At 41.2% G+C, this 13,607-nt stretch overlaps 1 protein-coding gene across 1 annotated transcript in view; it reads right to left on the minus strand.

The window, feature by feature from the left end:
* TFCP2 (transcription factor CP2) overlaps window positions 1-12,198 on the minus strand; it is a 114,574-nt gene extending 102,376 nt beyond the window's left edge. Inside the window, exon 1 of the mRNA XM_029594951.1 lies at window positions 11,166-12,198. Within this exon, the coding sequence (XP_029450811.1) occupies window positions 11,166-11,287 (122 nt within the window). The 5' untranslated portion in view covers window positions 11,288-12,198. The remainder of the gene's footprint in view (window positions 1-11,165) is intronic.
* Window positions 12,199-13,607: the final 1,409 nt, after the last annotated feature.

The raw sequence follows: 13,607 nt of genomic DNA on the forward strand, positions 1-13,607 counted from the left end.
CCTGGCCAGTACCCAAACACTAAGAAGATCCCATGCTACTGATGCAATTAATAGCAGTGACTATTCCCTAAGTAAACTTGATTAATAGCCGTTAATGGACTTCTCCTCCAAGAACTTATCCAAACATTTTTTGAACCCAGCCACAATGAAAGTGGCAGCAATAGTAGTTTTACCTAAACCAGATAAAGACCTGCTGGACCCAGGGTCATATAGACCGATTTCTTTACTAAACAAGTATGTGAAGAATTATGCTTAAAATTAGAGCAAATAGGTTGAAATAAATTATGCCTCATTTAATATCACCTGAACAGACTGGTTTTGTATTTGGCAGGAAACAGATTGCTAATATAAGGAGACTTTGACTAGTTTTAGAAATATGTACTAAATTCCATATAAAAAATCCAGTACTGGTATGTTTTCAATGCAGAAAAAGCCTTCGATGGGGTGTCATGGGAATTTTTATTGAAGGCGATGGAAAGGTTTGGTTTTGCTTGGCCTATTTTATCAGCAATTCAAATCTTGTATAGCAAACCTAGAGCCTCTCTCTGTATAAATAAATTGGGTCGACCTCAGAAATATTTCCCCTGGCCAGAGGTACTAGTCAAGGGTGCCCCCTGTCACTGCTTTTGTTTATCCTATCCTCTAGTGACGAGAATTAAATATGAAAAGAATATAAGGAGGGGTAAAAATGGGCCGGCAAGAACTGAAAATAATGTTGTTCGCACATGACATGTTAATGATCCTTACTAATGGTTCTGTCACCTTACCAACAGTACTGGAGACAATTTGACACTTATGGCAGTTTCTCGGGTTTGAGATAAAATCTCACCAAATCAGAGATGATAGATATCTCAGGTTGATTACAGAAACATGGCAAAAATGTCCTCTCTTGTGGGCTGATAATACAATTAAATACCTGAGAATCAGAGTACACGGAGATACTCAGAGGTGGTACTATTATAATATCTCACCAATAATACAGGAATTCAAAAAGAAATACATTAGCTGGAAATATCTTCCTCTCTCTCTCTAGTCTGGTGTATTGCAATGGTAAAGAGGATAGTGATACCTAAATTGTTGTGAGTGATACAAATGGTACCTTTTTTTTTTTTTTATTACGTAGAAAGGATATTCATTTACTACTGGGTTTATGTTCTCAGCTTTTCTGGAATAAGAAAAAAAAAGCCAGATTGAAATTTTTGAGCCTGACAGTACCAAAAGGAGGAGGAGGTATGGGATTCTCGGATGTACATTTTTATAATATAGCTTGTAATTTAAAGATAATAATGGAATGGCTATCAAGACGATTACAAAACTCCGTGGCCGAATTAGAAGACATTTTTGTAGCACCTTACAGCCTACCTATTTGCTACATGTGCACAAGGATAGGTTAACTTCTCAGATTACTCGGTCTTTAATGGTTAACACATTGCAGACGAGCTGGAAATGTATTAGATTTGTCATGGGAGAGATCCTATTGTCTGCCTTTTCTCGGTAATACTCAATTTCCTCCAGGCTCTATTTATCAGAGGTTTCAATCATGGTACTCACATGGGATTATTAATATACAACCCTTTATTAATTTACAGATGGGCGAAATGTATTCTACGTTTTATTATTGTTGCCAACATTTGCATTTTCAGATAAAGGATCACTTTCTCGAAATGCAGGTGCGTAGTTATATCCTTACTTTACAACCATCCAGAAGTAAAGCCCTGACAAATGGTTCATGTCAGAGGTTAGTACACTTATTCTCTAAGCAGCACATTTTTATTGCTATTGTATATAAATATCTTCAATCCATCTCTACATGTCACTTATAAAACACTAGCTGATGTATGGGTGCGTGATTTGATTTGTGATTTAACAGAAGATTTATACGATAGTGCTAAACTGATTCAGTAGGAAGCATCAAGCGTTCTTCATCTGGAGACATCTTAAAATCCTTCAGTGTTTTGGCCCAATAAAGCATTTGCAGACACATTAACAACCTCAAGACAAATGCCATAAGTGTTTACAACCAAAAGCTTCCTTGATGCACTTGTTTGTGGGAATGTACTAAAATTCAAATCTTTTGATAGGATTTGCAAAACTATTTGCAGACCCATTCAATCCAAGGAGATTCCCTGGTCAGCAGCATTTTGCTTACTAGGTCATGATAACGCCAATTACCCCATTAAGAAAGCCAATAAGCTATTCTTAATCAAGGGCTGCCTTTCTGCCCACAGACTCAGCTTGGTTAAATGGTTGAGAGTTGGAGAATTTCTATGTGTGTTGACATATTTGCTGGAGAAGGAAGTAACAAATTCTTTTTTGGAAAGGAAGCAAGTATTTCTTAAGCAGATATGGGCAGGGTTTTTTTTTTGTTTTTAATTGTTACTCAGAGCTGAAGCAGAAGGTTGTTTTGTCCGGCATACCGAACCATGGAAAATCTTTTTAATCCTTTTGTTTAAATCGGTGGTCTATGGACTTTATCAGTGTAGATTGCAATCTGACTTAGAATATCACAGCTAAAGTTATTTTGTGTTTTGCACCCTTTAGGTCTCTCCACGGTAATATAACAATGATAATGATAATAATAATGGTTAAATGACAGTGGCATCGTTATTATCGATAATGCTAATACAAACTGTACTATGGATATTGGTAATGGTATTGATAATTATGGTATCATTGTGCATTGTTTGTTAAACCACCTTAAAATGAAATATCAATGCTAGTGGGTGGGAGGGAGGGATGAGAGAGTGAGATGAGAGTGGGTAAATAGAGGAATCTCAAATTTGTTCATGGCCAAGTTGTTTGCTTTTGGATGTATACACAGGATGAATTTTAGAATGTGTGACTTTCTGATTAAAACCTCAATAAAAATATATTGGAAAAAAAAAAATTAAACTCTGGCACCAGTTTATTGATGACATTTTTAAATGGACCGGCTCTACCAACACATGATCAGTTTCTTTTTTTGTATATTTGTCTTTATTGCTTTTTGCAACAACCGAGAACATTAAACCAGTTATATACTCCTGTTTCATTGGATTTGTCCACATTCAACTGATAGCCAGAAACACTGCCAAGCTGTTAAGTATCTCAGGCTTCAGAGTCTTATAAAAGAAAGGAGATAGTCAATCAGGACCTGGCACCTTGAGGCTTTGAATCACTATCGAGATTTCCTCTTCCTTGCCATACTGGGTCAGACCAAGGGTCCATCAAGCCCAGCATCCTGTTTCCAACAGTGGCCAATCCAGGCCACAAGAACCTGGCAAGTACCCAAAAACTAAGTCTATTCCATGTAACCATTGCTAATGGCAGTGGCTATTCTCTAAGTGAACTTAATAGCAGGTAATGGACTTCTCCTCCAAGAACTTATCCAATCCTTTTTTAAACACAGCTATACTAACTGCACGAACCACATTCTCTGGCAACAAATTCCAGAGTTTAATTGTGCATTGAGTAAAAAAGAACTTTCTCCGATTAGTTCTAAATGTGCCCCATGCTAACTTCATGGAGTGCCCCCTAGTCTTTCTACTATCCGAAAGAGTAAATAACCGATTCACATCTACCCGTTCTAGACCTCTCATGATTTTAAACACCTCTATCATATCCCCCCTCAGTCTCTTCTCCAAGCTGAAAAGTCCTAACCTCTTTAGTCTTTCCTCATAGGGGAGTTGTTCCATTCCCTTTATCATTTTGGTAGCCCTTCTCTGTACCTTCTCCATCGCAATTATATCTTTTTTGAGATGCGGCGACCAGAATTGTACACAGTATTCCAAGGATCTGCCACAACCACTATATTGATCGTCGCTGTTGCTGTTTCATTCCAGGCCCCCTCTTGTGCTGTTGGTGGTGAGGCGGTCATTTTAAGATCAAGTTTGCACGGCTTGTCTTTGTCTTTTCTGTTGGGGCGGGTAGACATACCATCCCTAGAAAGGCGATTCACGCCCGAATCGCTTGTCGTCGCGGTCTTACTGCAGTGGTGATGGTCAAAAGTAAAAATAAGCGTAGTTCCTCGGTGTTTGAGACGTTTTCAGAGGGAAGGCACCCGGAGCGCAAGGCAAACACGTCCTCTCCGCTCTCGGCATCACCTGATCACCCCATGATCAGCTTTTTATCTGGCTGAATAGTTGTGACCACAATTTACAATTCACTTATCCAGCTAATATGATCTCAAAATCCTTTTTGGATATTTTGATTTCTCTTACTGATAATCATTTTCAATTTACCATATTAATTTTCAAGCTGTCATCCCAGTATGCTTTGTGAAACTTTATCTGTTGGTCAATTCCTGTGGCTCTGACGTCTTTGTTCGACTGATGGAGTTTAAACATCAGGCCTTGAACACATTTTCATGAGCAGGAATACCCTAAAGCTGTTATAAAATGGTCTATATTAGAGCCTAGTGGGCAAACCGTGAGTGACTACTGTTACCTAAAACATGATAATCTGTGGGCCGAATGGTACGTGTTCTCACCCATTCTCTCCCAAGATATACTTTAACAGAGCGTTAGACAACACTGGTATATCCTTAAACTCCAGCCTAAATTTCAATTACTACCTTTATTCAGATTTAGGAGACGCAACATTAGGGATGGAACCAGGAGGTCACTTCATGAAGCCTGCCCTCAAGTAGTTTTTGTTGCAAACAAGGGTAGACATCATCCCTGTGGGCAGTGCTCTGTATGACCTCAGTCATTTGATGGAGAAGTGATACCTTCTCCCACCACCTGCCCCCATACATTGACCAAACTTGACAATATATGCATCTAGCAGTGTTGTGTACATGTTGTGTTCCTTATGATATACGCAGAAAACAAAGAACTTTGCAGACCCACATTATTATACCAAAGTTATATCAGGCGTGGAAAGGCTGAAGCATCAATGGTCGAAAACTGCTTGCTTAAATAGCATATGCTTGAAGACCTTTGGTTTGCAATATTGCGCAAATCTTTCATGAGTATTCGCGGTGGTGATCATAAAGAATGTTTTTTACATGTGAACAGAAATGGATCTTCAAGCTTCAGTGTACATCCATTCGGTTTGAACAAAGAAATTGAACAGCTTTTTTTTTTTTTTCCATGTGGGCAATGATTTTATATCCCTCTGTTTTTCTGATCACAGATTATACATACCCACGTTTTCCCAGCAAATTTTGATTAGATAAAACCTATGAGTTCTTGGGATTGCCAGTATCTTAAGAACGCTTTCCGATTGGTTCTTCGCATAAAATGTCGCCTGGTCTTTCATTTTCCTGCTAGTTTTGAGAGACCTCAGTCCATTTAAACAGTGTATGAAGTACTTTTAAAACGAGGTGCCCCTATTTTGGTGGTTAAAGTCTACTTGAATGTGCTAAATATGAGTTATTACATATTGCTACTCTTCCAGCTGAAGCCCTCCAAGGCCCATGAAGAAGAAATGAACTCTGCCAAAACATCCATGGTGTCTGGCTTTTTCTGGACTTTCTTCCATGCCACCCAATAACAAATTGAATGCAAGTCCAGAAAAACAGACTCCTAGTCTGAACTACTCCAGTTGACAACCATTGTTGCATCATTTAGCTAGGAAGAAGATAAGCACATATTTGCTTTATCTGACATGCTTGAATCCTGAGACTCACCTGACATTTTACTTGAAATTCAAACTTTGAAAACAAGACATCAAAAATGATGCTTTGCTGTGGTACATGATATTTGTGCACTTGCTGAAGTAAAACTGTGATAGTGTCAGTTTAATAGTCATATAGCATTGTATATGACAACTCAGATTATTTAGAGCAGGGAATTCTGTCTGTGTGTGTCATCCTTTTTATACAGAGTTATTTCACTACTCAGTGTATCACCTTCCAGGCAAATGAATGTCCCATGGGCTCTGTGGCCCCCTTCCCAATTCTCCAAGTTAGATGTTTCTTCCAGCATAAGCTTAGAATCTGGAGCTTCATGCCAGACCTTATCCCAGAGCTATAACTGCTTAAAGCAATGACATGCTCCCGGTTTTTCACCTCAAAACAAATTTCTGACAGAAACTGCAGTTCCCCTTTTCCCCACACTGTACATTTGTTTCTTCATTGTTTCTGTAGTCACTCAGTTTCTTTTGCAGTCCCACCTGCTGTGTACAATCTCCTCCCCTACCTTGATCAATACCATGTTCTTCTTTCAGACTAAGAGTAACCCAGATCCTGCTCCCGAAGGGAGTCAGTCCTACAGTCCTGGTGCATGCCGGTTCTGATTCCAAATGGAAGGAGGAGGATTATAAATACCACAATGTGTCGGGGATGTATGTTAAAAAAACCATTCTTTTTTCACTTTGTCATAATTAACATGAAAAAATAAGTATAAAATCTAATAACCGTCTAGATGCTGGCCAGGGAAAACGTCTGCAAACACTGCCGGATCCCAACACAACTCCTGCTCAGAAGTGAGCACAAAAATCAAAGCCCTCCAAATTCCTCTTCAGTTTTAGATTTGTATTCCCTCTGATAGAGAGAGGACAACTTATCAGGAATGACAACTTTTTCAAAAACAGTACATAAGAGGAACAAAACCTTTATGAATGTAGGGGCTGAATTTAGTGCCAAGCACATCTACCCCAGATCCATCTCACTGCATTGCTGAAAAACAACAACGTACTCTCAAAAACCAGTCACAAGTGTAAGAGGTTAAAGTTACCTGCAGGGCATCGGCTGAGCTTTGTTTCTAGGTATTTCAGCAGACCAGCACAGTGACTTACGTACTTCAAAAAGACCAACGGACTGTAGCACCTCATGCTTTCTTCCTTTTTTCTTTTTTTTTTTTTACTTTTTATTCTCTTTTTGGTGCCAGCCATCCATTGCTCCTACCTTGTGACAGAGGTCGGCCAATGGCACTGATAGCCCCTGTCACATAGTAAGGGCAAAGAGCCACCGGCGCCATTTTGATTACTGGCAGCCGACGGCCCAAGAGTGGGAGCTCTCTCCTGAGACCCCCGCTGGACCACCAGGGACTTTCAGTAAGTTTTGGGGGGGGGGGGGGGGGGTCGGGAGGGTGAGGGGTTGTAATAATTCAGTTTGAAGGGTTGGGATGGGTTTGGGATTTTCATTTCAGGGCAGCTGAAAACAAATCGGTCCGAACTGCAGGAAAACTAAATTTCCCGCGGCAGGCCGATAACGAAGGCCAAACCAAAAGGTTCGGCCAAATCACATCTCTACAAACTTGGATTTGTCCACATTCAACTGATAGCCAGAAACACTGCCAAACCCCACAGTTCCCCCACAAAAGACAATGAGGTACCATAAAAAGATCATCATCCGCAAACATGGAAAGTTTATATTCTTGATCCCCCACCCTTAGCTCGTGGATTTTAGCTGCCAAGGTTTCCATATATAGTGCAAAAAGTAGCAGAAACTGTGGGCACCCCAGTCTCGTGCCTCTTCCTATGGGGAAGGCCCCCAAAAAACCCCCATTAACCTTTATGCTAGCACTGAGGTCACTCTACAGCAATTTCCACCCAAGCTCAATTTCTCTAATACAGAAAACAAAATAGTCCCAATGTACCAGGTCAAATGCCTTTTCGGCATCCACTGTGTGCAAAGCCAACAGGATTTGTGATTCCTGTGCCCACCACATTAAATTTATCACCCTCTTTACATTGTCAGATGCAAGCAAACAAGGAACGAAACCTGTTTGGTCTGGATGTATCAACGTACCCGCCACCCTACCAAATCGTTTGGCTAAAATTTTTGCCAGGATTTTTAAATCCAAATTGATAAAGGAGATGGGCCAGTAGGACCTACACAAAGACGCATCCCTACTTGGCTTTGCCAGCATCGTAATTCCAGCTCTGTTAGCATCATCTACTATGGAGCCAGTCAATAATAAATCATTGAAAGCTACCGCCATAGGTATCGCAATGACCGAATTCAGCTGCATGGAAACTCCAACTAGATACGACGACCTGATGGCAGCGCCGAGTGGGGGAGTCAAAAAGAAAATCGAAGCCGGGAGCATGGCCCTAAGTAGCTATTTGTCAGCGTGACGACACTTCCTCCTCGCTATCTTTAATTTTTAAATGTAACATTAACCTCTGGACTTTTTGAAGGTTGAGATGCCCTTACGTGGATCAGTGTGTAAGAAGTATAAAAAGATGATGATGTACATCAGCCTTCAAGGGAATATACTTCCTTGCTATTGCGTCTAAAGGAAGGACATGTGTGATCTGGAAAGTTTATATGTCAGGTATTGCCTCTGGAGAATTCTTAGCTTGCTCCAAGGAAACGTGCATCTCAGAACCCTCAAACGATCTGGCTTTCTCCAGACAGTGCTATAGAAATGTTGAGTAGTAGTAGACCACTGTGCATTAGCGCTGTGATATTTGTAAAACTTTGTGCCGTAACGGGGCTGCACAGAGCACCCTGAGAAACCATCCCCCACCAAGTCACCTGCTGAGTATCCAGGACTGTACAGGAATTACTGAGAGGGGGCTCAAGCAGTACTGTACCTCCAGCCCTTCGTTAATAGGTCAGGTGATCCTTGGGGGTGAAACTAAGAGGTGCCTGCTGGGCTTTCTTTTAAGGTTTCAAAGTCACACACACATACACCTGCTATCTGTTTACAACTTGCCTGAAGGGACTGTGACATAGGTTATTACAGAGGCAGCCCTGAAAATTAGGAGACAAGGGTTTTGTTCTTTAAAAAGGAGGAAACAAATTCTCATCACCATGTTGGGTGCTACTGTTTCTAACATATCCCTTTTTCATTATAAAATTACATAAAATAAGCTGAAAGAAATAAAGGAAGAGTTGTAAACTATTTTCCAAGTTTTCCCTTCCTCTCTACTTTCAGTGATACAAGGGAAAACCAGCAATTCAACATACTCACTCTGACCACGATACGTTTTACTATTACTGTGTACAATGCTACTAAGCGACCCTGTACACTGGAGGAGAAAGACTTACAAAGAATCAAGCAAGGAAATTTTCCAGTGTGCAGACCACTGCCATATGCACACACAACCAACACGTGAGCACACAGAATGTGTGTAACAATCATTTCTGTATTTAATTATATAGCATTTCTGTCAACTTCCTATCTAAAATGAGGAGGGGAATTGGAACTTCAGAGTCATACAAGGGAGTATACACAGTTTAGCCTGGGAAAATTCTGCGCTACTGCGGAGTGCAGAATCCCTCCCCTTCCCCCCGCGCAGAATTGCCAAATTCTGCACAGGAAATGTCAGAGGAGACACCAGCATGCCACAAACGGAGTGCGCCGTTTGCGCCGAAGATGAAGGCCCCCCTTGTGCCTTGGGACCCACTCCACTTGCAGCGAAGATGAAGGTCCCAGTGAGAGTGAATGTGAATAGAGAGATGTGTGTGTGAGGAGGGGAGAGGGAGGGGAGGGGTGTGAGGGAGGGGAGGAAGAGGGAGGAGGGGGTGTGAGAAGGAAAGGGAGGATGAGAGAGGAGGGGAAGGGGAGGAGTGGGAGGGGATGTGAGAGGGAAAGGGAGGATGAGAGAGAGGAGGATGAGAGAGAGGAGGGGATGTGAGAGAGCCAGCAGGGGGAGGGTGTGAAAGATAGCGGGAGAGGTGAGAGAGAGAGAGAGTGTGGGTGCCAGAAAGAGGGAGCCTATATGAGGAGATTGTGAAGGAGTGTGTATGTGTGTGAGAGCTTGGGAGCTCGTGTGTATGAAAAAGGGATCGTGTGTATGTGAGGGTGCTGGCCTGTGTATGTGTGAGACAGAGCCTGTGTGAAGGGGTGTATGAGAGAGAGCGCCAGCCATAGGTAGCCTGTGTGAGGATGTATGCGTGAGAGAGAAAGGGAGCTTGTGTGGGTGTATATGCAAGAAAGGGGACCCTGTATGAGGGGATATGTGTGCGAGAGAGAGTGATGGAGCCTGTATGAGGGTGTGTGTATGTGTAGTCGAGGGAGCATGTGTGTGAGAGAGTGAGGGACAGAGAGGAGCCTGCGTGAGGGTGTGTGTATGTGTATTAGCGAGAGGGACCCTGTATGAGGGGATGTGTGTGTGTGTGAGTGAGAGAGTGAGGGAGCCTATATGAGGGTGTGTGTATGTGTACTACAGAGAGGGAGCATGTGTGTGAGAGAGGGAGAGACAGAGGGAGCCTGTGTGAGGGGCAGCACTGAGAATGGGGTCAAACTCTGGGACTGGCAATAGAGTGGAAGGGGTTGAGCCTAGAGGTGGAGGGGAGAGATACTGGCAGGTGAAGGAGTTGGGGCCTGAGAGGGCAAAGTGGCCAGGGGAGTAGGGAGAGCGAGTGGAAGGGATACTCTTACAGTGAATTTCTCGGGAAATTCTGCTCAAAATATTTAAAATTCTGCATCTTTAAGTAATAACTTTTTCTGATTACTTTAAAATGTAATTACTTAAAAGACTCATGTAAATTGTGTTATTTTGACCAATATAAAGTTTGCAGAATTTTAAGTTTTTGTGCGCAGAATTCCCCCAGGAGTACTAATAGTTTCTGAAACCGATAGCATATACGCATATGCAATTCAGACACTGAACAGTGTTATTAACTGGATGCTGCCACCTCACAATTGTATCAGCGGAAACTTCGGGCACACAATTAAAAGAATATTTAGATTTAGCTCATGATTTTTCACTGGTAGATCAAGGTGAGTTACATTCAGGTACTTTATTTCCCTGTCTGACAGGCCGGCACAGGTTTGGACGCGCGTTTTCACTGGGAAAGTGGCTATTAACAAGAAATATTACGATACTTGGATGACAACTTTGCTCAAAGTTTACAGATATAGCATGGCATTATCTTAGAACTGCTCATCTTTTACTGTCCTTGGAAGAATAAAACACTCACATGCAATAATGCAATCTGTACCTGTGCATCCTATATTTACACGTTACCGACAAATACTTTAGAAAGCTGAGACACTCTCTCTGGGCATTAAACTAAAATATGCATAGATCCAAAATACTCCCCAGCAGAGTGGACTAAAATTTCTCAATGTATGAGAAAATAGTACAGTATACATCAGACACAAAACTACAAGCTGAAAACTTGCTAAAGTAAGAGTCTGATTGACTTGCATTGCTGCTTGAGGCTTGTGCCCAGTTCAAACTACTTTTCTGTGATTTTGCAATGCAAAAATAAGAATCAATTTTCAGGACCTCCTGGAGTAGATGTGTTAAGAGTACACAGAAGTAAGTGCCATTCTATTTACCTCATGCTGTAGGCTCCGGCTCCCAGCTCCTGCCCAATACCAGAGAGACTGGCATCGAAATCCTGGACCAACCCAGACTCGATAACTTCATCCGCTAGTGGCAACTTCAGTGCCCAGGCCATTTCTCTTATGTCCGATAAGTACGTCAATCACAGTTGAAAAAAAATTGTTTTTAAATGTCTTTATCCCCCAAAGTATGTTTTCTCCCACTCACTCACAAAATCAGTCCTCAAAATAGGACAAGCCAAAAAGCAACAAGAATGAATGCTAAGTATCAGTTCTTCAGTTATGCAGAATATTGCATAAAAAATACAAGGATTGGGAAAGGAAATAAAAAAAAATGTTTTAAATCCAACCAAACCACTGTTTTGGTTGCAGGGGCCAAGGAGGAACTAAAATCCCCCTAATCAAAATTCTTCCTTTCCTCCAAATACTTCCAGAGGTGCACCAAACGAGTCCTCTCACGCCTCCCACCCCACCCCCCAAAAAACTTAGCTGCAAGAATCCAGCTGCATAAAATTAACCTGTTCTGTTATATCTTACAGATATTTGTTTTAAATAGGAGGGGGGGAGGGGAAGAGAACAGGATGTGAAAGAAAAAGAAAAAAAAGAGGTAGGGGAGCTTTGGTTCCTTCACAGCACTTTTTCCCCCAGCATCTCAACAGCAAAAAAAAAAAGGGGGCAAACTAAAATCAAAATATAAAAACATGTAAACACACAAATGCAAAACGAAATAAAAAATGAAACCAGAAAATATTGCAAATGAAAAAGAGAAAATGAAATAATAAAAAATAAATATTATACACGCACACAAAATAATGCACACAAGGAGGACAGGGTGTGACCCCCCTCCTCTCCCCCTCAGTAAATTTTCCGGGTCACAAACAGAGGGAAGAATTGATACCAAGCCCGCCGCTGCTTTTATTCTTATTTTCTATTATTTTTTGTCGGCTAGCGCGGAACCCCTCCACCCGAGCTCCGGCTCCCTGCGCGGCCCGCACACCACTGGTGACAAGCCACCGGAGGAGGAAGTGTGCGCGCGCCTCCGGGTCCCTGGCCAGTGACGTCTGCCGCCCAATCATCACCTGGCGCGCCACATGGGAGGGGGCGAGGTCTTGGCCCTGAGGCATACGCGGGCGCCATCTTGGATGTGGGCAGAGAAAGAAAAGATCTGCATGTAGAAAGAAAAGACCGCCAAAAAAACGAAAGCAAAGCGATAAATTGATATGACTGACAGTCTCCAACGTCTCCTTGCAAATGGAAATTGTATTACTATTCCCCGGTCTTTACAATGCTACACACACATATAGATATAATTTATATATACAAATTGTGTATGATCAGATAATGTAAATATTATATATTATACTTTTGCTTAGGGGAAAGCCCTGCGATATATTTTACTGTTGTATTCAATTTCTCTTCTGCCAGACCGCGATCTGGTATCCATGCGATTTACCCTATTTGAAAAGGGCTACCTAGGGCAGGTTATAGCTTCACGGTAATTAGCATATAGCTGCCATTGTCAAATCGCGTGAGGAGGACTGAAGGGGCGGTGATTATCAGAGAGAAAGGGAACATGATTGGTCAAGAAAAAGAGAGGCAGCCTCGCTTTTCTTTTCTTTTTTTTTTTAAGCTTTATTGCTGTTTCACGAGAGGTCATGTAACTAAATATTTATGAAGCTTATCTGCTATTTATTTTTTTGTAAGTCAAATATGATGATTTAGTCATTCTGAAAACCAGACAGTTGTGAGAACTGGGGACTGGCACCGAGAACGACAAAAATATATTAAAGCAGGCTATATATGACACCCAGAATAAAGCAAAGAAACAAGGGCGAAAAGTCCAACCAGCAGTAATCAATGAGAAAATATCCAAGATGAAGGAAAAAAAATTTATAAATGTACTTTAAAGTTCAAACCATCTTTATTGTATATAGGCCAAGTACGTCAGCATTACCAACGTATATATAACAATGACTTTATGGTCCCCCGATACGGCCGTGTTTCGAAAGAACTGCGTTGGTAGGGAACCTGAAAAAGAGTAACTAACCTCAAAACATATGTAACAGAAACGACACAAGCACCTAAGAACACATAAAAATATGTACAAACAGGACATCAACTTAAGTACAAGCTAATACAAACATTAAACATGAAAGCAGAATATTATGAACTGGAAACATTTCAAAATTGTAGCATATTTCCAAAAAGTTCTTTTTTTTTATGAAAGCATTGTTCAAAAAGAGGGAGAATCTTTTATAAAGAAAAGCAAGAATAATAAAAGAAAGATTAATAAAAGAACCTGAGGCTTACACACAAAAGAGATGAACAAGTATTAGGTAGTGAAAGGTCAAGGTGTGTCAAAGGTGAAATCTGAAATATCATATGAGATCACGAGCAAAATATAAGCTAAGGAAACTAAAAGAAATTGGATAAATG

The sequence above is a fragment of the Rhinatrema bivittatum genome, chromosome 3, assembly GCF_901001135.1.
Source record: "Rhinatrema bivittatum chromosome 3, aRhiBiv1.1, whole genome shotgun sequence".
NCBI classification, from domain to species: Eukaryota; Metazoa; Chordata; class Amphibia; order Gymnophiona; family Rhinatrematidae; genus Rhinatrema; species Rhinatrema bivittatum.